General features: G+C 40.8%; 1 protein-coding gene across 2 annotated transcripts in view; it reads left to right on the top strand.

The window, feature by feature from the left end:
* Positions 1–24,894, top strand: part of LOC126190974 (coiled-coil and C2 domain-containing protein 1-like) — a 141,827-nt gene that overhangs the window by 41,015 nt on the left and 75,918 nt on the right. For both annotated transcript variants that reach the window (XM_049931643.1, XM_049931644.1), the window contains exons 5-7: positions 13,900–14,048; positions 21,138–21,415; positions 23,025–23,211. In XM_049931643.1, coding sequence (XP_049787600.1) covers positions 13,900–14,048; positions 21,138–21,415; positions 23,025–23,211 — 614 coding nt within the window. The remainder of the gene's footprint in view (positions 1–13,899; positions 14,049–21,137; positions 21,416–23,024; positions 23,212–24,894) is intronic.

Raw genomic sequence — 24,894 nt, 5'->3', positions numbered from 1 at the left:
TGAACAATTCAATGAGGATTTGCAGAAAATGAATGCATAGTGTAATGACTGGCAGTTATCTCTCAATATTACTAAGTGTAACCTACTGTGTATAAAAGGCAGAAACCCCATTAATGTATGAGTACAAAATAAATGCCCAGGCTTTGGAAGCGGTAACATCTGTCAAGTATCTGGGTGTGACCATTCGAAATGATCTCAAATGGAATGCTCAGATTACACAAGTAACAGATAAGGCGAACTCTAGATTGCAGTTGATTGGTAGAATCCTGAAGTGATGCAGTCCTTCAACAAAGGAAATAGCTTACAATACATTACTTTGTCCATTCTTGGAGTATTGTTCATCTGTGTGGGACCCTTAACAGTTGGGTCTGATTCAGGAGATTGAGAAGGTCCAAAGAAGAGCGGCAAGATTCATGACTGGTACATTTAGCCATCACGAGAGCATTACAAATCTCATAGAAAGTTTGAAGTGGAATGCACTTGCAGATAGACGGCACGCTAAACAGAAGGGGCTGCTCACTAAATTTCGAAACCCGATGGTCACCGAGGATGTAGAGCATATATTATTACCACCAACTTTCATATCACGCAATGATCACCATTCAAAGATAAGGGAAATTAGAGCTCGTACTGAGACGTTCAGACAGTCATTTTTCCCCCGCGCGATCCGTGAGTGGAACAGAGGGGGGGGGATATTACTTTGGCGTGAATTGTGCCCTCTGCCACACACCGCTTGGTGGCTAGCAGAGTATATATGTAGATATGTAGAAGATATCATGGATGTCCTACTTTATATGGAAATTAGGTGATCTAGTGAGTAATAAGTAAACAGCTTACTTTAAACCTTTTCAATCTTGCATATCTTATGCACTGGTACTTTGGGGTCGTTTGTATAATGTTGGTAATGAACCACTCAGTCAGAAAAACATGCTACAAATAATGTGCAAGATTGATCCATAGGAACACCACCGTCCTTTATTCACCAAGATCAGAACATTGACAAAGATAAATCTCTATATCTATGCATGCATCATTGGTATATACTGAAAAGAGTTTGATTAGTCATGACACCAGAAACGAAAGAGAGTGTTGACATTTCTGGGCATAGGCCGGCAAGAACAGGCAACTCCCACAAAGTTAACAGTTTGAATTTTTGTAATAAACTGTCGCCATTTGCACTCACTACGCCTCTCAATAATTTCCAAAGTAAGTTGTATAACTGGTTAATAGAAAATCCATTCCACACTGTAAGAAAATTCTTCGATCATTGTAGTGTAGAACTGAGCTTTAAGATTAGGATTGGAATTATATGCAACTGGTCAATGTAGGACAAATAATTTGTACATGTAATGTGAACGTTAATAAATATGGTGATTGCTATTATGTCATCAATGTAAAGCCTATTCTCCACTACATGTGTTCAACAGCAAATAGAGACTCTGAATTTAGCTGTAGAGGAACTGTGGGTAAACTTTGGAAGAATAGTTGACGAAGCACTGGCTAGATATGTACTTAGATGAAGAGTTCATGAAGGTAGTGAGACACCATGGAATACAGTCTCCGTAAAGAAGTGTGTGTGGAACAGTGACTACTGCACAATAGAGGTAAAGGCTAAAGGTAGAGAGGTGCTAAATGAAACATGTTTGTTTGTCAGAAGGCGAATCCTTGAAGCCTTTAATGACTGTTACAGCAGAATCTTATTGGAATACCTCTCACAAAACCCAAAGAATTTTTACTATTATGCAAAAGCTGCCATAAGTACCAAAGTTAGTGTCCAAGTACTTGTGGATGACACAGAAACAGTAATTGAGGGTAGCAAAGCAAAAGTTGCTGAACTCACTTTTCAATTGTTCCAAACTCACTTTTGAATTGTTCCTTTACCAAAAAAGATGCAGGTGGGCTGCCCCATTTACTTCTCATACCAATGCAAAAATGACTGGTCTAGATATCAGTGTCAGTGGCATTGAGAAACAGCTAAAATTGAACAAAGCTCTTGGGTCCTATGGAATGCTATTCAGATTCCATGCTGAATTCGAGCCAGAGCTAACCCCTCTTTTAACAGTATTGTAGATCCTTTGAACAAAAATCTGTGCCCAGGAGTTGGGAACAAAAGTGTTGGTCACACCCATCTGCACCAACGGTAGCAGTTTTCTGTCTAATACCATTGACAAACATCTGTTGCGGAAACTTATAATCCCAGCTCCATTGTAATGAGATCTTGAAGAGTATGACCTCTTCCATGCCAACATACCCAGATTCTGAAAATGTTGGTCACAGGAACCCACCTCTTACTTTTCTCAAATGGCAACCTATAAACCATGGAACAGGACGAGAAGGAAAGGAAGTATTTATTGACATCCAACAACATTTGACAAACTACCACACCAAGACTTATTTATGGAAGTACAGTGATATGGGGTAACAAGCGTGTTGGAGGATTGTAACTTGTTTGAGGATAAAGCATGTCATCTTGAATGCACAGTTGTTGAGAGATGTAGGAGTAACTTCAGACATGCCCGAAGGAAGCATATTGGACCCTTCCTGTTCGTGTTGGGTATTAATAGTCTTTCTAACAATATTAATGTTAACCTGTATCTCTTTGCAGACAAAGCAGTTATCTATAATGAAATGCTGTGTGAAAAAGGTGCACAGATATCCAGTCAGGTCTTGATAAGTGGTGCACATATCCTTTCTTTGTGGGTAATTTTCCAGCACACAGGTCTTGCAGTCTGTAATTGTAAATATCATTGCTCAGTTCCTCAACTATATCATCATCATCATCTTCATCATCATGTCTAAAATCTAAGATGTGTCACTGCGACCACTCTTCTCTGTTTTACGCAGTCCCTTTCGTTTCCGAATTAATTTTGACACTTTGTTACTTCTAGTACATTTTCGACTACTTTCTTTCTTGGCCTCCCCTTGGTTTTCATTCTAAATGTTTCCTTCCAGAATGTCTATTAAAATCCTTCTGTGTTGAAATAAGTGTACAAAAGGTTTTGTATTTCATTTTTTGACAGTTTCTATGAGGCTTCTCTGTTCACTGATCTTTGGAAACATCTTCATTTGATTTTCAGTATGTAAAATAAGAGAAAGGCAATCTTTCATGCATGTCACATATAAACACCTAACAGAAACCAGTATTCACACTAGCTATAGAGGTCTTGCCCTTTTTCTAGTGTGGGAGTATGTGTTCAGGCGTTAGTGTGGTTGTATGTACTTTAGCTACAAGAAGAGCAAGAGCTTGAAGGCTAGTGTGAATACTATTTTCTGTTGATGTATTGCTGTATGCAACACATCAGACCACTATAGGTGACTTGTTGCCTTTTTCTTATTTTACATATTGTTCCATTCAGTAATTTCCATTATATTTATATGTGAGGTGTCCAAAAGAACTGACACCATTTGTTTTTGATGCTCATCTGTCTATATACAAGAAGAAGTTGAAATTCCAACAATAAGCACAATCGGGCATTGAAATAAGGAAGTAAAAGTTGGTACTATACTAGGACTCGAACCCAGATTTCTCACTTAACTTGAGTGTTCACCTTGACTGTTTTGGCTGTCTGAGCTCGCATTCCATCCAATCCAAATCTCAACTGATCACTGTCTGTTGATCACCCTTATTGCTTGAGACCTCGTGCAGATTTCCGCAAGAGATCAGACAGAGTTCATCTGCACTGAATGATCTTTAACTGCCGTCAAGATGCATATATTTGTGTGTGGTGTCTGCTCTTCTGTACACATCAGTTTTGCTTTACACCATGTGGTCCCATGGGGTACCCCTTCTTTGGTTTCCAAAGAGTTTTCTGTATCCTAAGCATCAACAATTCTATCTGTACATGTTTCCCCTTAGTAAGATCTTTTCCCATTTATTCTTCTTCCTGTATATTTTAACCTGTACGACTCATTAGTTTGCATCCACACTCCGCAAGCCACCTGACGGTGTGTGGCGTAGGGTACCTTGAGTACCTCTATCGGTCCTCCCTTCTATTCCAGTCTCGCATTTTTCGTGGAAAGAAAGATTGTCGGTATGCGTCTGTGTGGGCTCTAATCTCTCTGATTTTATCCTCATGGTCTCTTCACGAGATATACGTAGGAAGGAGCAATATACTGCTTGAATCCTCGGTGAAGGTATGTTCTCGAAACTTCAACAAAAGCCCGTACCGAGCTACTGAGCGTCTCTCTTGCAGAGTCTTCCACTGGAATTCATCTATAATCTTCGTAACGCTTTCACAATTACTAAATGATCCTGTAACGAAGCGCGTTGCTCTCTGTTGGATCTACCCTATCTCTTGTATCAACCCTATCTGGTGCGGATCCCACACTGGTAAGTAGTATTCAAGCAGTGGACGAACAAGTGTACTGTAACCTACTTCCTTTGTTTTCAGACTGCAATTCCTTAGGATTCTTCCAATGAATCTTGAGTCTGGCATCTGCTGTACCGACGATTAATTTTATATGGTCATTTCATTTTAAATCACTTATAATGTCTACTCCCAGATAATTTATGGAATTAACTGCTTCCCGTTGCTGACCTGCTATATTGTAGCTAAATGATAAAGGGTCTTCCTTTCTATGTATTCGCAGCACATTACACTTGTCTACATTGAGATTCAATTGCCATTCCCTGCACCATGCGTCAGTTCGTTGCAGATCCTCCTGCATTTCAGTACAATTTTCCATTGTTACAACCTCTCGATATACTACAGCATCATCTGCAAAAGCCTCAGTGAACTTCTGATGTTATCCACAAGTCATTTATATGTATTGTGAATAGCAACGGTCCTACGACACTCCCCTGCAGCAACCTGAAATCACTCTTACTTCAGAAGACTTCTCTCCATTGAGAATGACATGCTGTGTTCTGTTATCTATGAACTCTTCAATCCAATCACCCAATTGGTCTGATAGTCCATATGCTCTAACTTTGTTCATTAAACGGCTGTGGGGAACTGTATCAAACGCCTTGCGGAAGTCAAGAAACACAGCATCTACCTGGGAACCCGTGTCTATGGCCCTCTGAGTCTCGTGGACAAATAGTGCGAGCTGGGTTTCACACGATCGTCTCTGCTGATTCATACAGAGTAGATTTCTGGTCTCCAGAAGAGTCATTATACTCGAACATAATGCATGTTCCAAAATTCTACAACTTATCGACGTTAGAGATATAGGTCTATAGTTCTGCCCATCTGTTCGACGTCCCTTCTTCAAAACGGGGATGACCTGTGCCCTTTTCCAATCTTTTGGAACGCTACGCTCTTCTAAGAGACCTACGGTACACCACTGCAAGAAGGGGGGCAAGTTGAACTGGTATCCCATCAGGTCCAGTGACCTTTCCTCTTTTGAGCGATTTTAATTGTTTTTCTATCCCTCTGTCGTCTATTTCGATATCTACCAGTTTGTCATCTGTGCGACAATCTAGAGAAGGAACTAAAGTGCAGTCTTCCTCTGTGAAACAGCTTTGGAAAAAGACATTTAGTATTTCGGCCTTTAGTCTGTCATCCTCTGTTTCAGTACCATTTTGGTCATAGAGTGTCTGGACATTTTGTTTTGATCCACCTACCGCTTTGACATAAGACCAAAATTTCGTAGGGTTTTATGCCAAGTTAGTACATGGAACTTTATTTTTGAATTCATTGAACACTTCTCGCATAGCCTTCCTCACACTACATTTCACTTTGTGTAATTTTTTGTTTGTCTGCAAGGCTTTGTCTATGTTTATGTTTGCTGTGAAGTTCCCTTTGCTTCCGTAGCAGTTTTCTAACTCGGTTGTTGTACCATGGTGGCTCTTTTCCATCTCTTACAATCTTGCTTGGCACATACTCATCTAATGCATATTGTACAATGGTTTTGAACTTTGTCCACTGATCCTCAACACTATCTGTACTAGAGACAAAACTTTTGTGTTGAGCCGTCAACTACTCTGAAATTTGCTTTTTGTCACTTTTGCTAAACAGAAAAATCTTCCTACCTTTTTCAATATTTCTATTTACGGGTGAAATCATCGATGCAGTAACCGCTTTATGATCACTGATACCCTGTTCTCCGTTAACTGTTTCAAATAGTTCTGGTCTGTTTGTCACCAGAAGGTCTAATATGTTATCGCCGTGAGTCAGTTCTCTGTTTAACTGCTCAAGGTAGTTTTCAGATGATACGCTTCAAAAAATTTCACTGGATTCTTTGTCCCTGCCACCAGTTATAAACGTTTGAGTCTCCCAGTCTATATCCGGCAAATTAAAATCTCCACCCAGAACTATAACATGGTTGGGAAATCTACTCGAAATATTTTCCAAATTTTCCTTCAGGTGCTCTGCCACAACAGCTGCTGAGCCAGGGGGCCAATAGACACATCCAATTACCATGTTTGAGCCTGCTTTAACCGTGGCCACCCAAATTATTTCACATTTTGGATCTCCGCCAATTTCCTTCGATACTATTGCACTTTTTATCACTATTTTTGTCCAGTAATGACTTATTTCTCTTACTATCTGCCTGTTGTAGGGTTTGGTCTCCTCTTGTGAATTATGACTGTTCTTTCTCCACCTCTCTTCTTCATGATCTGTATTAAAGATGTCCAATTGTTCCGTTAACTTCAAATTGAACTCTTGGTCATTCCGTCCCAATCATTTTCTCCTGCACAAAGGTTGGCATCCTACTGATTAATACTGTCATCAGGTGGCTCTTTACTTACTGCTTTACTGCTTCATCTAAGAACTTTACTCATGTTAGGTTCCATTCAAAATACTTTTGGAACCTACCTCATTTAGAGCTGCATGGTCTTGGGTCAGTAACTCATAGGGTTAGCTTCTGTTGTTCTCCCTCAGACTAACTGTTCCTCAAAATCTTTCCAATTCTGGAATTGCTTCACATAAGGACTCTACATTCTCCAGCTTTGGTCTTTAGGTGCCCTCTTACAAATGTGATTTTCTTTTTATCGTTCCATGTTGGTGGAAAAGCATCTTCAAATATTTGTATTTCCCCCTCAGGCTAGAAACGTGGAAAGTTATTCAATAGATGATTTCCATTCTCTAGACAAAATTATTTCCACCATTTGTTCATGTTCCCTATCGTTCTGTGTAAGGGCACATTACTTCCCTTTATAATTCTTCCTTGTTTTCAAATTCTCCTTCAAATCAGTGGTGTGGGTCCTACAGCCTCTAACACCATTGTCTGTACAAGCAGTCCTTTCAGTACATTTAACGTGTTTGTAGATAGCCATTTCTGCCTTCTCCCTAGTAATTTCCTGCAACCTTGTCCCAGTATGCACTGTTCTGTGTACAAAATTTACAAGTTCTTAGTGTACTCTTTCCATTCCCTTGCTGGATATTGTTGAAATCTTTCTTTCAGTTCAGTAATCATGTGACTGTTCCAGTTCACGTGTTTCTTTGGAGTTTCAAATTCCTATCAGTTATCACTTCACTCAGTTGCAACATGGTATCAATTTTTTCATCATTTCTGGTCATTTTTATTGTTACTTACACTACAAAATTTTACCAAAGAAATAGTTAAATCTGTCTCTTCTTGCAATTCTTTCACTGATAAAGTCTCACACTCATTCACAGGTGGTTTGATCTTGTTCACCTTATAGTCACCTTGCGTTGGTGTTAGCATTATCTGCTGCCACAGCGGTGATAGTGACTTCATCAGTCTACTACTGAATGGTGAAAAACTGCATTCTTTCTTGCAACAACAGTACATAGCAGCAGGAACCAGCAACTGTAGTGTCAGCGTTGGTGTCACTCAGTAACAGAAGTGATGTTCGTTTACCTTGAAACTTAGAAAAATACAATGCAGGAATGGATGTGAGGAACTTCTGAATACCAACTGCTACTGAAAATATCACTGTTCCTTGAAACACATCAACTTCAATCATGCTTTTGGTTTTTTGATTCGAGTCTGTTATTTACAAAACCTTATTCCCGTGATTCTTCTTCTTCTTCTTCTTCTTCTTCTTTTTTTTGCCAGATACAATGATCCATTATAATTTTCTTTCAAATAGCAGGCTCAGTTTGAGAAAAGACAGTTAACTCTGACTTTTCTAAAACATTGCTATGATGTAAAATGCAGGCCGATTAGTTTTGCTGATATATATTTTTCCATTTGTATTACATTTTGCTCAACAAAGTTAATTAACAAGACATTAATTTTGTGATAAGCTTTACAGTCATCCCGAAAAACAATTAAGAATAAATTATTGTTGAAATGGACACAGCATCTCCTCACATGAAGTAAAAAGATAACAAGAACCAAGTCATTGTGGAAGAAAACATTAAATATATCACATAATTGCCTGTTAAACAAAATACAGTCGAAGTAAATATTACCTTTGATTGCATCAGTGGCAGAAATATGAATGCTAGTCTCAACAATTTTATGTCAGTACTTGTTTTACATGTGCTATGTATGATGTGGACCAACTGTTTAGCTCAGTGTAACATGTGAACCATGGACCTTGCCGCTGGTGGGGAGGCTTGCGTGCCTCAGCTATACAGGTAGCCGTACGGTTGGTGCAACCACAATGGAGGGGTATCTGTTGAGAGGCCAGACAAACGTGTGGTTCCTGAAGAGGGGCAGCAGCCTTTTCAGTAGTTGCAGGGGCAACAGTCTGGATGATTGACTGATCTGGCCTTGTAACACTAACCAAAACGGCCTTGCTGTGCTGGTACTGCAAACGGCTGAAAGCAAGGGGAAACTACAGCCGTAATTTTACCCGAGGGCATGCAGCTTTACTGTATGATTAAATGATGATGGCATCCTCTTGGGTAAAATATTCCAGTGGTAAAATAGTCCCCCCATGCGGATCTCCGGGCTGGCACTACTCAAGAGGATGTCATTATCAGGAGAAAGAAAACTGGCATTCCAGGAGAAAGAAAACTGGCGTTCTACGGATCGGAGCGTGGAATGTCAGATCCCTTAATCGGGCAGGTAGGTTAGAAAATTTAAAAAGGGAAATGGATAGGTTAAAGTTAGATATAGTGGGAATTAGTGAAATTTGGTGGCCGGAGGAACAAGACATTTGGTCAGGTGAATACAGGGTTATAAACACAAAATCAAATCGGGGTAATGCAGGAGTAGGTTTAATAATGAATAGGAAAATAGGAATGCGGATAAGCTACTACAAACAGCATAGTGAATGCATTATTGTGGCCAAGACAGATACAAAGCCCACGCCTACCACAGTAGTACAAGTTTATATGCCGACTAGCTCTGCAGATGACGAAGAAATTGAAGAAATGTATGATGAAATAAAAGAAATTATTCAGATAGTGAAGGGAGACGAAAATTTAATAGTCATGGGTGACTGGAATTCGGTAGTAGGAAAAGGGAGAGAAGGAAACGTAGTAGGTGAATATGGATTGGGGCTAAGAAATGAAAGAGGAAGCCGTCTGGTAGAATTTTGCACAGAGCACAACTTAATCATAGCTAACACTTGGTTCAAGAATCATAAAATAAGGTTGTATACATGGAAGAAGCCTGGAGATACTGACAGGTTTCAGACAGATTATATAATGGTATGACAGAGATTTAGGAACCAGGTTTTAAATTGTAAGACATTTCCAGGGCCAGATGTGGACTCTGACCACAGTCTATTGTTTATGAACTGCAGATTAAAACTGAAGAAACTGCAAAAAGGTGGGAAGTTAAGGAGATGGGACCTGGATAAACTGAAAGAACCAGAGGTTGTACAGAGTTTCAGGGAGAGCATAAGGGAACAATTGACAGGAATGGGGGAAAGAAATACAGTAGAAGACGAATGGGTAGCTTTGAAGGATGAAGTAGTGAAGGCAGCAGAGGATCAAGTAGGTAAAAAGATGAGGGTTAGTAGAAATCCTTGAGTAACAGAGGAAATATTGAATATAATAGAGAGAAACATTCCACGTGGGAAAAATATATCTAAGAGCAAAGAAGATTGACTTACCAAATGAAAGCGCTGGCAGGTTGATAGACACACAAACATACACACAAAATTCAAGCTTTCGCAACCAACGGTTGCTTCATTAGGAAAGAGGGAAGGAGAGGGAAAGACGAAAGGATGTGGGTTTTAAGGGAGAGGGTAAGGAGTCATTCCAATCCCGGGAGTGGAAAGACTTACCTTAGGGGGAAAGGAGGACAGGTATACACACACATATCCATCCGCACATACACAGACAACCTTTGGTTGCGAAAGCTTGAATTTTGTGTGTATGTTTGTGTGTGTATCAACCTGCCAGCGCTTTCGTTTGGTAAGTCACATCTTCTTTGTTTTTAGAAGAAATATTGAATTTAATTGATGAAAGGAGAAAATATAAAAATGCAGTAAATGAAGCAGGCAAAAACGAATACAAACGTCTCAAAAATGAGATCAACAGGAAGTGCAAAATGGCTAAGCAGGGATGGCTAGAGGACAAATGTAAGGATGTAGAGGCTTATCTCACTAGTGGTAAGATAGATACTGCCTACAGGAAAATTAGAGAGACCTTTGGAGAAAAGAGAACCACTTGTATGAATATCAAGAGCTCAGATGGAAACCCAGTTCTAAGCAAAGAAGGGAAAGCAGAAAGGTGGAAGGAGTATATAAAGGGTCTATACAAGGGCGACGTACTTGAGGACAATATTATGGAAATGAAAGAGGATGTAGATGAAGATGAAATGGGAGATACGATAGTGCGTGAAGAGTTTGACAGAGCACTGAAAGCCCTGAGTCGAAACAAGGCCCCCGGAGTAGACAACATTCCATTAGAACTACTGACAACCTTGGGAGAGCCAGTCCTGACAAAACTCTACCCTCTGGTGAGCAAGATGTATGAGACAGGCGAAATACCCTCAGACTTCAAGAAGAATATAATAATTCCAATCCCAAAAAAAGCAGGTGTTGACAGATGTGAAAATTACCTAACTATCAGTTAAATAAGCCATGGCTGCAAAATACTAATGCAAATTCTTTACAGACGAATGGAAAAAGTAGTGGAAGCCAATCTCGGGGAAGATCAGTTTGGATTCCGTAGAAATGTTCGAACACGGGAGGCAATACTGACCCTACGACTTATCTTAGAAGCTAGATTAAGGAAAGGCAAACCTACGTTTCTAGCATTTGTAGACTTAGAGAAAGCTTTTGACAGTGTTGACTGGAATACTCTCTTTCAAATTCTGAAGGTGGCAGAGGCAAAATACAGGGAGCGAAAGGCTATTTACAATTTGTACAGAAACCAGATGGCAGTTATAAGAGTCGAGGGGCATGAAAGGGAAGCAGTGGTTGGGAAGGGAGTGAGACAGAGTTGTAGCCTCTCCCCGATGTTATTCAATCTCTATATTGAGCAAGCAGTGGAGGAAACAAAAGAAAAATTCGGAGTAGGCATTAAAGTCCATGGAGAAGAAATAAAAACTTTGAGGTTCGCCGATGACATTGTAATTCTGTCAGAGACAGCAAAGGACTTGGAAGAGCAGTTGAACGGAATGGAGAGTGTCTTGAAAGGAGGGTATAAGATGAACATCAACAAAAGCAAAACAAGGATAATGGAATGTAGTCAAATTAAATCGGGTGATGCTGGAAGAATTAGATTAGGAAATGAGACACTTAAAGTAGTAGATGAGTTTTGCTATTTGGGTAACAAAATAACTGATGATGGTCGAAGTAGAGAGGATATAAAATGTAGACTGGCAATGGCAAGGAAAGCGTTTCTGAAGAAGAGAAATTTGTTAATATCGAGTATAGATTTAAGTGTCAGAAAGTCATTTCTGAAAGTATATGTATGGAGTGTAGCCATGTATGGAAGTGAAACAGGGATGATAAATAGTTAGGACTAGAAGAGAATAGAAGCTTTCGAAATGTGGTGCTACGGAAGAATGCTGAAGATTAGATGGGTAGATCACATAACTAATGTGGAAGTACTGAATAGGATTGGGGAGAAGAGGAGCTTGTGGTACAACTTGACTAGAAGAAGGGATCAGTTGGTAGGACATGTTCTGATACATGGAGGGGATCACCAATTTAGTGCTGGAGGGCAGTGTGCAGGGTAAAAATCGTAGAGGGAGACCAAGAGATGAATACACTAAGCAGATTCAGAAGGATGTAGGCCGCAGTAGGTACTGGGAGATGAAGAAGCTTGCACAGGATAGAGTAGCATGGAGGGCTGCATCAAACCAGTCTCAGGACTGAAGACCACAACAACATCATATTTTATCATCTCTGTCTTCCCGAGCTTCCTGTTAATCAATGTGATGCTTAGCAATCCAGTCAGCTGGATAGTTGCTATTGACTGTCATCATCAATATATTCAGGAACACAAATGTCTAGTATAGCTTATGGTATCTAATATCAGGTAGCATTTTAAGTGATCAGCCTGAGTTTTACTTTGATCACTTTTTACAAGTGCTGTATACATAGAAATAGAAAAAAAAAGATGCACCACGAAGGAAGTATCCAAATGGGACAGAAATCGTTAGATGTGATTTACGTGTACAAACAAACAAATGATAAGAACTTGATAAAAATTGGATGATTTGTTCAAGAGAAAAAGCTTCACAAATTGAGCAGGTCGAAAACCTGTTCGTCCACTTATGGCCCTTACGCAGTTATTCAGTTTTGTGTTGATTGATAGAGCTAGTGGATGTCCTCCTGAGGGATATTGTGCCAAATTCTGTCCAACTTGTGCGTTAGTTCATCAAAACCCCAAGGTGTTTGAAGGGCCCTGCCCATAATGTTCCAAACATTCTCAACTGGGGAGAGATCTGACAACTGTACTGTCCAAGGTTGGGTTTGACAAGCACAAAGACAAGTGTAGAAACTCTTACCATGTGTGGGCGGGCATTATTCTGCTGAAATGTAAGCGCAAGATGTCTTGCCATGAATGACAGTAAAATGAGGCTTAAAGTATTGCTGACATACTGTTGTACTGTAAGGGTGCCATGGATGACAACCGAAAGGGTCCTGCTATGAAAACAAAAGGCTCCACAGACTCATCACTCCTGGTTGTTGGACCATGTGGTGGGTGACAGTCACGTTGATATCCTACGAATGTTGGGGCTTCTCCAGACACATCTTCAGCCCGGAATCCCACTGGCTGGAATAGAATTGTGTTCGATAATGAGTGCCACTGTGAATTTGATCCCCAATGACCAGTGAGGAATTGGGTGTAGATGCTCCAGACAGAGATCAGATACCAAGCTGACTGTCGCCTGCCACACAGCACCAAAACCAGATGTGATGTTCTGGGATGTCATTTCTTCCCATAGAAGGGTCACTTTGGTTTTCATTTGCAGCACCCTTACAGCACAGTGTTATGCTGATGATATTCTATGCCGCGTTTTGTTGCCCTTCGTGGCAAGCCCATCCCGGGCTTACATTTCAGCAAGATGATGCCCACTCCCAAACGGTGAGCGTTTCTACTGCTCGTCTTCGTGCTTGCCAAAACCTGTCTTGCACAACGTCACCACGTCTCTCCCCAATTGAGAATGTTTGGAGCATTATGGGCAGGGTCCTTCGACCATCTTGAGGTTTTGATGATCTAACACATCGATTGGACAGAATTTGGCACAATCTTTCTCAGGTGGACATCCAAAAAGTCTATAAATCATTGCCAAGATGAGATACTGCTTGCATAAGGGCAAGAGGTGGTCCAAAGTGTTATTGACTTGTACAATTTGTGAAGCTCATTCTCTTGAATATATCAGTCATTTTAATGAAATCTAATCGTTTGTTTGTCTTTGCATGTACTTCGTAACATCTACTGATTTCCAACCCCTTTCAGATAATTCCTTCTAGGTGCATCTTCTTCTTCTTCTTCTTCTTCTTCTTCTTCTTCTCCTCCTCCCCCCTTACGATGTATACAGAAAGAGGTTCTAAAGTTTGTTCTAAATGAATGGTGTAGTGTGTAGATGTCAAGATGTTACTGAGCCAGTACATTATTTTTCTTCCAGGTTTGGCAGGGGAATAAAAACACTTAACGATATGCTGAAGCAGGCAAAAGCTGGTCGTGTTGTTAATGAGGAAGACATTCCACCTCCAGTAGCAGTAACACTGACAAAGAAACCAGATGTACCGTCTGTTGCGGACACACCTACCCCTGGTATGAATTTTGTTTTTTTGCATTATCAGTAATTATTAGCTTCTCACGTGTGTGTGTGTGTGTGTGTGTTGCAGCTGACAGAAAGACACCTATGAAGAAAGTACGTAATTTGTTTTTAAGACAGGTAACATGAAAGGACAGTTCAACATGCTTACTGCCAAGCCCCTCATCAGTTTACTAAACCTAATTATAAAATATTCTCAGGGCTCTGTTTGTAGTCCTAGCACATAGAAAATGGACTGAAGTACTGCAGATTTCCATTTGCTTGCCTGAAGATCTGCAACATAATGAGTTGAATGTTGACCCCAAAAAGAGGATAATATGTTAGTAATATATATTTCAGAGATTTTCCAGAAGAAATGATCTTACGAAAGTGTGTTTTGAAATGATATTTGTAATGACAATATTGTGAAAAGAATAAATTGCTACTCAAGACACAGAGGAGAATGTTTAGTCACAAATAGACACAAGACTTCCATACATTTGAGCTTTTGGCCAAAAGGCCTTCTTCTAAAGTAGAAAGCGCACACACAGTGACAACTCACAAACATGTGACCACTATTTCTGCCCACTGAGGCCAGATTGCAAACAACTGTACCTGATCGAAGAAGCAGTGCTGGGGGATAAGGAAAGGCAGGGGTGGGAGGAGGAGGTATAGCAGGATAGGGTTTGGGGAGAAATTAGTGTTACTTGTGAAAGCATGTAGGGACATGGTAGGGCTGCTAGGTGCAGTCAGGTGGTTTGGGGGAGGGGGGAGGGAAGGGAAGATGAAAGGAGAGAAGCAGGGGAGGGGAAAAAGACTAATGGATATGTTGGTGGTATAGAAGGCTATGCAGTGCTGGAATGGGAGCAAGGAAGGAGATCGATGGGTGAAGGGCAGGGACTAGCAGAGGTTGAGGCCAGGGGATTTACAGGAACATAGAATACATTGCAAGGAGAGTTCCCACCTGCACAATTCAGAAAACCTGGTGTTAAGTTGGAAGAAATTCTTCACTCTATTTCTGCCCCCTCTTTTCCCCTCCCCCAAAACTCCCAAATGCACCTAGCAACCCTACACTGTCCCCACAATGCCCCTGCATGCTCCAACAAGCAGCACTACACACTGCTTCATCCTTACCCTGCTAATACGCTTTCATTCCCCCCCCACATCTGCACCACCACCACCACCACGACCCACATATTGATTTTCCCATAAGGTGTACGTTAGAAGAAGGCCTTTTGGCCAAAACTCTGATATATAACAGTTTTAACTTTTAAAAACCAACAGCCTCAGTTGCAAAGTTACCTAGATTTACCTAGGTTTCAGTCGAGATAACCGAACCTTCTTCAGAATAAAAGTAACTACCGTTTGTCCATAGTGGACATCATCAAGCTAAAACTATAAATCCATAAATTATCATCAGACGGTAAAAACTTATCTGAAACTGCCTCAGTCCCACTTTGCGTCCGCGATACAGCAGCCACGAGTGCTGTACTGTAACTGACCGTAGTGTCATGAGGCCCGCCTAGGCGGACACAATACTTAGCGCGTGCGCTTAAACTGTGTGATGGGTACTTGTTAGGACAAGACGCGAACCTAACTCCTGACCTTGAATTTACTAGTAAAGTGAAATAAAAGAAAGGTACATCTGAGAAAAAGGCTTAAGTGGTCTAGACCATTTCAGGTCAAATATATTAATCTTGAGTAATGACCATCTACCTTATATGGCCCATATTGCCGGATGTTACAGATTAAATGTAGACTTTTTCATAAGTTCATTCATGACCATTTGTGTGCTAATTCAATTGGATGTTCATGAGTTGTAACTATAGCTAAGCAAATGCTTAACATTTATGTCTCAAAAAATGTTTTTAGGCCTAGTCATAATATGAGGTGCATTCAAGTTCTAAGGCCGCCGATTTTTTTTCTCCGGACTGGAAAGAGATAGAAACATGCGCATTGTTTTAAAATGAGGCCACGTTCATTGTCAATACATCCCAGAGATGGCAGCACCGTACGGCAGATGGAATTTTACCGCCAGCGGCGAGAATGAGAACTGTTTTAAATACTTAAAATGGCGACGTTTTCCTTACTTGAACAGCGTGCAATCATTCGTTTTCTGAATTTGCGTGGTGTGTAAATTCATCGAGAGTTGAAGGAGACATGTGGTGATGGAGTTATGGATGTGTCGAAAGTGCGTTCGTGGGTGCGACAGTTTAATGAAGGCAGAACATAGTGTGACAACAAACTGAAACAACTCGGGCTCGCACAAGCCGGTCTGACGACATGATCGAGAAAGTGGAGAGAATTGTTTTGGGGCATCGCCGAATGACTGTTGAACAGATCGCCTCCAAAGTTGGCATTTATGTGGGTTCTGTGCACACAATCCTGCATGACGACCTGAAAATGTGAAAAGTGTCATCCAGGTGGGTGCCACGAATGCTGACGGACGACCACATGGCTGCCCGTGTGGCATGTTGCCAAGCAATGTTGACGCTCAACGACAGCATGAATGGGACTTTCTTTTCGTCGGTTGTGACAATGGATGAGACGTGGATGCCATTTTTCAATCCAGAAACAAAGTGCCAGTCAGCTCAATGGAAGCACACAGATTCACCGCCACCAAAAAAATTTCGGGTAACTGCCAGTGCTGAGAAAATGATGGTGTCCATGTTCTGGGACAGCGAGGGCGTAATCCTTACCCATTGCGTTCCAAAGGGCACTATGGTAACAGGTGCATCCTACGAAAATGTTTTGAAGAACAAATTCCTTCCTGCACTGCAGCAAAAACGTCCGGGAAGGGCTGCGCGTGTGCTGTTTCACCAAGACAACGCACCCGCACATCGAGCTAACGTTACGCAACAGTTTCTTCGTGATAACAACTTTGAAGTGATTCCTCATGCTCCCTATTCACCTGACCTGACTCCTAGTGACTTTTGGCTTTTTCCTACAATGAAAGACACTCTCCGTGGCCGCACATTCACCAGTTGTGCTGCTATTGCCTCAGCGATTTTCCAGTGGTTAAAACAGACTCCTAAAGAAGCCTTCGCCGCTGCCATGGAATCATGGCGTCAGCGTTGTGAAAAATGTGTACGTCTGCAGGGCGATTACGTCGAGAAGTAACGGCAGTTTCATCGATTTCGGGTGAGCAGTTAATTAGAAAAAAAATCGGAGGCATTAGAACTTGAATGCACCTCGTAATGACTATGTTGGCCTTCTTAAAAAACCTTAATCCTACTCCCAACATCACCACTGCTGAAGCCCAGGCTATCCGTGATCTGAAGGCTGACCGATCCATCGTCATTCTTCTGGCAGACAAGGGTTCCACGATCGTGGTACTTGATCGTCGGGAGTATGTGGCTGAGGGACTGCGTCAGCTTTCAGACAACACCACACACAAAGTTTGCCAAGGTAATCCCATTCCTGATGTCCAGGCGGAGCTTCAAGGAATCCTCAGAACCTTAGGTCCCCTACAAAACCTTTCACCTGACTCCATCAACCTCCTGACCCCACCGACACCCTGCACACCTACCTTCTACCTTCTTCCTAAAATTCACAAACCCAATCATCCCGGCCGCCCCATCGTAGCTGGTTACCAAGCCCCCACAGAACGTATCTCTGCCTACGTAGATCAACACCTTCAACCCATTACATGCAATCTCCCATCCTTCATCAAAGACACCAACCACTTTCTCGAACGTCTGGAAGCCTTACCCAATCTGTTACCCCCGGAAACCATCCTTGTAACCATTGATGCCACTTCCTTATACACAAATATTCCGCACGTCCAGGGCCTCGCTGCAATGGAGCACTTCCTTTCACGCCGATCACCTGCCACCCTACCTAAAACCTCTTTCCTCATTACCTTAGCCAGCTTCATCCTGACCCACAACTTCTTCACTTTTGAAGGCCAGACACACCAACAATTAAAGGGAACAGCCATGGGTACCAGGATGGCCCCCTCGTACGCCAACCTATTCATGGGTCGCTTAGAGGCTGCCTTCTTGGTTACCCAGGCCTGCCAACCCAAAGTTTGGTACAGATTTATTGATGAAATCTTCAGGATCTGGACTCACAGTGAAGAAGAACTCCAGAATTTCCTCTCCATTCTCAACTCCTTTGGTTCCATCAGATTCACCTGGTCCTACTCCAAATCCCATGCCACTTTCCTTGACGGTGAGCTCCATCTGTCCAATAGCCAGCTTCACACGTCCATCCACATCAAACACACCAACAAGCAACATTACCTCCATTATGACAGCTGCCACCCATTCCACATCAAACGGTCCACAGTCTAGGTCTTTGTGGCAAACAAATCTGCTCCAGTCTGGAATCCCTGAACCATAACACCAACAATCTGAAAACAGCTTTCGCATCCCGCAACTACCCTCCCGACCTGGTACAGAAGCAAATAACCAGAGCCACTTCCTCATCCCCTCAAGCCCAGAACCTCCCACAGAAGAACCACAAAAGTGCCCCACTTGTGACAGGATACTTTCCGGGACTGGACCAGACTCTGAATGTGGCTCTCCAGCCCTGAAATGAGATCCATCCTTCATGAAATCCTCCCCACTCCACCAAGAATGTCTTTCCGCCGTCCACCTAACCTTCGTAACCTCTTAGTTCGTCCCTATGAAATCCCCAAACCACCTTCCCTACCCTCTGTCTCCTACCCTTGTAACCGCCCCTGGTGTAAAACCTGTCCCATGCACCCTCCCACCACCACCTACTCCAGTCCTGTAACCCGGAAGGTGCACACAATCAAAGGCAGAGCCACGTGTGAAAGCACCCATGTGATTTACCAACTGACCTGCCTACACTGTGAAGCTTTCTATGTGGGAATGACCAGCAACAAACTGTCCATTCGCATGAATGGACACAGGCAGACAGTGTTTGTTGGTAATGAGGATCACCCTGTGGCTAAACATGCCTTGGTGCACAGCCAGCACATCTTGGCACAGTGTTACACCGTCCGGGTTATCTGCATACTTCCCACTAACACCAGCCTGTCAGAACTCTAGAGATGGTAACTTGCTCTTCAGTATATCATCTCTTCTCGTTATCCGCCAGGCCTCAACCTCCGCTAATTTCAAGTTGCTGCCGCTCATACCTCACCTGTCTTTCAACAACATCTTTGCCTCTGTACTTCTGCGTCGACTGACATCTCTGCCGAAACTCTTTGCCTTTACAAATGTCTGCTTGTGTATGTGTTTGTGCGGATGGATATGGGTGTGTGTGTGAGTGTATACCTGTCCTTTTTCCCCCCTAAGGTAAGTCTTTCCACTCCCAGGATTGGAATGACTCCTTACCCTCTCCCTTAAAACCCACATCCTTTCGTCTTTCCCTCTCCTTCCCTCTTTCCTGAAGAAGCAAATGTTTGTTGCGAAAGCTTGATTTTTGTGTGTATGTTTGTGTTTGTTTGTGTGTCTATCAACATGCCAGCGCTTTCGTTTGGTAAGTCACATCATCTTTGTTTTTAGATATATTTTCCCATGCGGAATATTTCTCTCTATTTTGCACCATGAACAAAATAATGCAGGTGAAGATTTAAATGATAGAGGGTTTTATAAATAAAACAAAATTCAGGAAAAGTGCGTATTAGATTTAAAAATTGCAAATAATTTTACATGCTTGTCTGAAAGAACGGATATTGCTTACATTGCACAGCTGTGCGAAATAATCTCTAAACTGCAAATAGTATGTTCTTCAATACGAAGTGTGAAATTTTTTCTTTATATGTACAAATTGTATATTCAGTACCCCAGATGGGGCGTCCTGGTGAAAAATGCTGTATGTTCATTTCATCGGTGATACAATACATTATTTGAAAATAAACTAATGTAAAGCCTATATTGGCAGTAATTCTGTTGTGTTCTGACTTTTACTCAATTGTCCTGAATTTTTATGCTCCGGTTTGAAATGTGGTGAATTTGGTTAAAAATAATATAGTTACCCAAAATACAAATGAAAATGTAAAGTGATGTAAAGGAAGTAATTAAATAGAAATAAATACATAAAAATGATGAAAAGGAAATAATTAAATCAAAGTTAATACATATAAATAATTAAAACAGAGATGATTATTGGAAAAATTAAATAGTTAGTTAGTATGTGGATTAAAATGATATGACACAAGATTAGAAATGAGAAATCTGTATTGCTGCTTACTGCAGTGTGGCATAACGGTTGGTGTCGCTGGCTGGCATTCAGTGTTTCACCAGTTCAAACCTGACCACCAGCAATTATTTGTTGTTTAGTATTAATCATTTATGGAAGATTCTTGAACTTCACATTTGTAATGTTTGCATATTCTGGTGTATTTGATGTTTGTATAAACAGTAGTGCTCTCCATCCTGGAGGACAGTTTTGTTATGGTTCTATGTTGGTGTTTGTAATAAATATGCTTTTAGTGGTAATTGTTGTACTTCATAGATGACGCTGCTTTCGAATTTTGACCTGATTATGGTTAGGATGTGACAGTATTTAAACAAATTAATTGAATCAAAATAATGACCAGTTATTTTGATAAATATGAAAAAAATGCACCAACAGGATCTCAGTACACGACACACAACTAGACTACTATCAGTTCAGCTATTGAACATTATTTTTAGGGCCCTAGTAGATCACAAGAAACTGTTTTGTCAATCATTCGTAAATGCAAGCCCACAAGGGTGGATTGCTGCATGGTGTGATACCTGGGGGCCTGACAGACACCATGAAATAGATGATTTCAAGAAGTTGATTCCATCCTTGGTTACAACTCCGTATAAGTAACCCTACACTGTACAGACTGTTTCTAAATACATGCTTTTTAACTGCCTATTTAAATAAGTTTGTTTTGGTAATCTCTTCAGTCTTTATAGAGGCAGTTTACTGTATAATTTTATTTATTTGTAGAAAATAATGTTTTCAATTTGTGTTTAATATTTTTTGGTAAATTTAAGCTTGGACCGGATTTTTTTTTTTCCAAGGTCATGGACAGAGCTGTGACTGCAGTATTTATCAGTGTTATTTTTGGTGTTCGTAACTTATTACAAGCATGATGCAGTTAAAATTCCCACTGTTTGGGACAGACCTTTACAATGACCCTATACTATACACTGCAGAGATGGTTCCAACGCGACCTGCCCCTCAACCTCCTGTACCAGAGAGGCCACCACAGTTTGGAGTGCCACTGCCTGGCATGGCTTCTCCAGTGCAAGATCAGTCACCAGGAAAGGAAGTCCCATCACCCATGCCATCAAGTCCTACTACATCCACCGCTGATCAAAATAATACAATTGCTGCTCTTGCTGCACGCAGGGATGAGTACAAAATGGCAGCACTGCTAGCTAAGAAGGCTGGTGATCGGGAAACAGCTATAAACTATGTACGAATTGTCAAGGTATGTTCACTCTCATTTTTATGTTGACATTGATCCTCATGTACCGGGTGATCAAAACGTCAGTATAAATTTGAAAACTTAATAAACCACGGAATAATGTAGATAGAGAGGTAAAAATTGACACACATGCTTGGAATGACATGGGATTTTATTAGAACCACCCCATATTGCTAGACGCGTGAAAGATCTCTTGCACGCGTCGTTTGGTAAGGATCGTGTGCTCAGCCGCCACTTTTGTCATGCTTGGCCTCCCAGGTCCCCAGACCTCAGTCCGTGCGATTATTGGCTTTGGGGTTACCTGAAGTCGCAAGTGTATCGTGATCGACTGATATCTCTAGGGATGCTGAAAGACAACATCCGATGCCAATGCCTCACCATAACTCTGTACATGCTTTACAGTGCTGTTCACAACATTATTCCTCGACTACAGCTATTGTTGAGGAATGATGGTGGACATATTGAGCATTTCCTGTAAAGAACATCATCTTTGCTTTGTCTTACTTTGTTATGCTAATTATTGCTATTCTGATCAGATGAAGCGCCATCTGTCGGCCATTTTTTGAATTTCTGTATTTTTTTTGGTTCTAATAAAACCCCATGTTATTCCAAGCATGTGTGTCAATTTGTACCTCTCTATCTATATTATTCTGTGATTTATTAAGTTTTCAAATTTATACTGACTTTTTGATCGCCTGGTACACAGAAATAGCAATAAAGAGGAAAGTCTGTTGTAACGTATACTAATATTCATTATGCAAATGATTTTTTTCCCATCAAATACTTGTTCATTGCTAATAAATTTATATTTATTTCTATTTCTTACATAGTCTTTCATCATTGCTGCTATATTTTGAGCTTTTTTGTCTGAAAGGTGTAGTAAATTTGTCTGATTAATGTGTATGTTGTATTTAAAAAGTTATTTGGTTCTTAGGTAATAATACTGCCAAGGAACTAAGTAATGCCGAACATAATTTCCCCTACCCATTTGTGCCTATCTCAGTCCAGATATATTTTTCTTAACACCATGAGTTTTCACAGTTGTTAATAAGGTAAAAAGTTATTGGGTTTTGGTACTGCATGATTTATTCCAGATTTTAGAAAGAATTCTAAGGCATGCTGCTATATTTGTGACCAGTAGTTCTGATCAATACACAAACATTATGGAAATATTCCCTACACTTAAATGGGAACCTCTTGAGGAAAGAAATCATTCTTTTCTTGAAACATTGTCGAAAAACTTGAGAGAACCAGCATTTGCAACAGACCGCAGTACGATTCTACCACCATCAACATACATCTCGTGTAGTATGTACTGCAGAGAAGGGAGAGATTTGGGCTTACGCAGAAACATAAACCTAGATAGGCAGTCGTTTTTCTTTCCTCCATTTGTGAGTGGAACAGAAAGCCAATGACTGGCAGTGGAGTGAAATAGCATCTGCTGTGCATAGTGGTGTGGCTAGTGAAGTATGTCTTTAATATCTCTAGATACACCAAAACACCAGGAACTTCATTTTCATCCTACTTTATTTTTAAAAAAAATTAAATGTGACAGTTTGTTGTGTAAGTTGTTTGTTTCCTTTAGATTTTTCATAGTTGTCCTGTATTGTAGAAATTTGAGATTGTCATCTCGGCAGTGGAGGGTGGACAGGCTGTAGATCTAAGTGAAATGCCACCACCTCCACCACCCATTGGCTCAGTGAAAACAACTCCTGGTGTGACTGAAACTGCTGTTGAGGAGAGTGAGAAGCAGAGAGATGCTGACAATTCACAATCCACTACAGGGGGAGCAGCTGAAGGTAAGACCTCAACTCAAATTTTGCCAAAAGATTCTATTATAATCTGTTAGACTCATGCTGAGGATAAAACTGCATTGTTAATTAAATAAGTTACCATACAGGAAGACAATGATTCATTCTTTCACTGTTGCTGTTAGGATATTTTTATTCATATGGCTGCCTCAAGATTTGAAACCTCACTATCTGATGTTTTGTAGACATTTTTGTCATTTAACCACAAATTAAACATCATAGTGAAAACAGATTGATTCACTAGCTTCATGGAAAGATGCAGTTCGTTTGAGTGTACTGACTTGCATGAATAGTTCAGACATACATCAGAAAGCTCCATTCACAGGCTAAGGCTTGCGAATGTAATGACAGAAATTGGATTTTCAATTAAAATATTTCCATTGGAACTACTGACAGCCTTGGGAGAACCAGTCCTGACAAAACTCTACCATCTGGTGAGCAAGATGTATGAAACAGGCGAAATACCCTCAGACTTCAAGAAGAATATAATAATTCCAATCCCAAAGAAAGCAGGTGTTGACAGATGTGAAAATTACCGAACAATCAGTTTAATAAGCCACAGCTGTAAAATACTAACACGAATTCTTTACAGACGAACGGAAAAACTAGTAGAAGCCGACCACGGGGAAGATCAGTTTGGATTCCGTAGAAATACTGGAACACGTGAAGCAATACTGACCTTACGACTTATCTTAGAACAAAGATTAAGGAAAGGCAAACCTACGTTTCTAGCATTTGTAGGCTTAGAGAAAGCTTTTGACAATGTTGACTGGAATACTCTCTTTCAAATTCTAAAGGTGGCAGGGGTAAAATATAGGGAGCGTAAGGCTATTTACAATTTGTACAGAAAGCAGATGGCAGTTATAAGAGTCGAGGGACATGAAAGGGAAGCAGTGGTTGGGAAGGGAGTGATAAAGGAAACAAAAGAAAAATTCGGAGTAGGTATTAAAATCCATGGAGAAGAAATAAAAACTTTGAGGTTCGCCGATGATATTGTAATTCTGTCAGAGACAGCAAAGGACTTGGAAGAGCAGTTGAACGGAATGGATGGTGTATTGAAGGGAGGATATAAGATGAACATCAACAAAATCAAAATAAGGATAATGGAATGTAGTCGAATTAAGTCGGGTGATGTTGAGGGTATTAGATTAGGAAATGAGACACTTAAAGTAGTAATGTAGTTTTGCTATTTGGGGAGCAAAATGACTGATGATGGTCGAAGTAGAGAGGATATAAAATGTAGACTGACAATGGCAAGGAAAGCGTTTCTGAAGAAGAGAAATTTGTTAACATCGAGTATAGATTTAAGTGTCAGGAAGTCGATTTCTGAAAGTATTTGTATGGAGTGTAGCCATGTATGGAAGTGAAACATGGACGGTAAATAGTTTGGACAAGAAGAGAATAGAAGCTTTCGAAATGTGGTGCTACAGAAGAATGCTGAAGATTAGATGGGTGGATCACATAACTAATGAGGAAGTATTGAATAGGATTGGGGGAGAAGAGAAGTTTGTGGCACAACTTGACCAGAAGAAGGGATCGGTTGGTAGGACATGTTCTGAGGCATCAAGGGATCACCAATTTAGTATTGGAGGGCAGCGTGGAGGGTAAAAATCGTAGGGGGAGACCAAGAGATGAATATACTAAGCAGATTCAGAAGGATGTAGGTTGCAG

Source organism: Schistocerca cancellata, chromosome 6 (genome assembly GCF_023864275.1).
Source record: "Schistocerca cancellata isolate TAMUIC-IGC-003103 chromosome 6, iqSchCanc2.1, whole genome shotgun sequence".
NCBI classification, from domain to species: domain Eukaryota; kingdom Metazoa; phylum Arthropoda; class Insecta; order Orthoptera; family Acrididae; genus Schistocerca; species Schistocerca cancellata.
The sequence above is the reverse complement of the archived record's forward strand: the minus strand, read 5'-3'. Positions and strand labels throughout refer to the sequence as shown.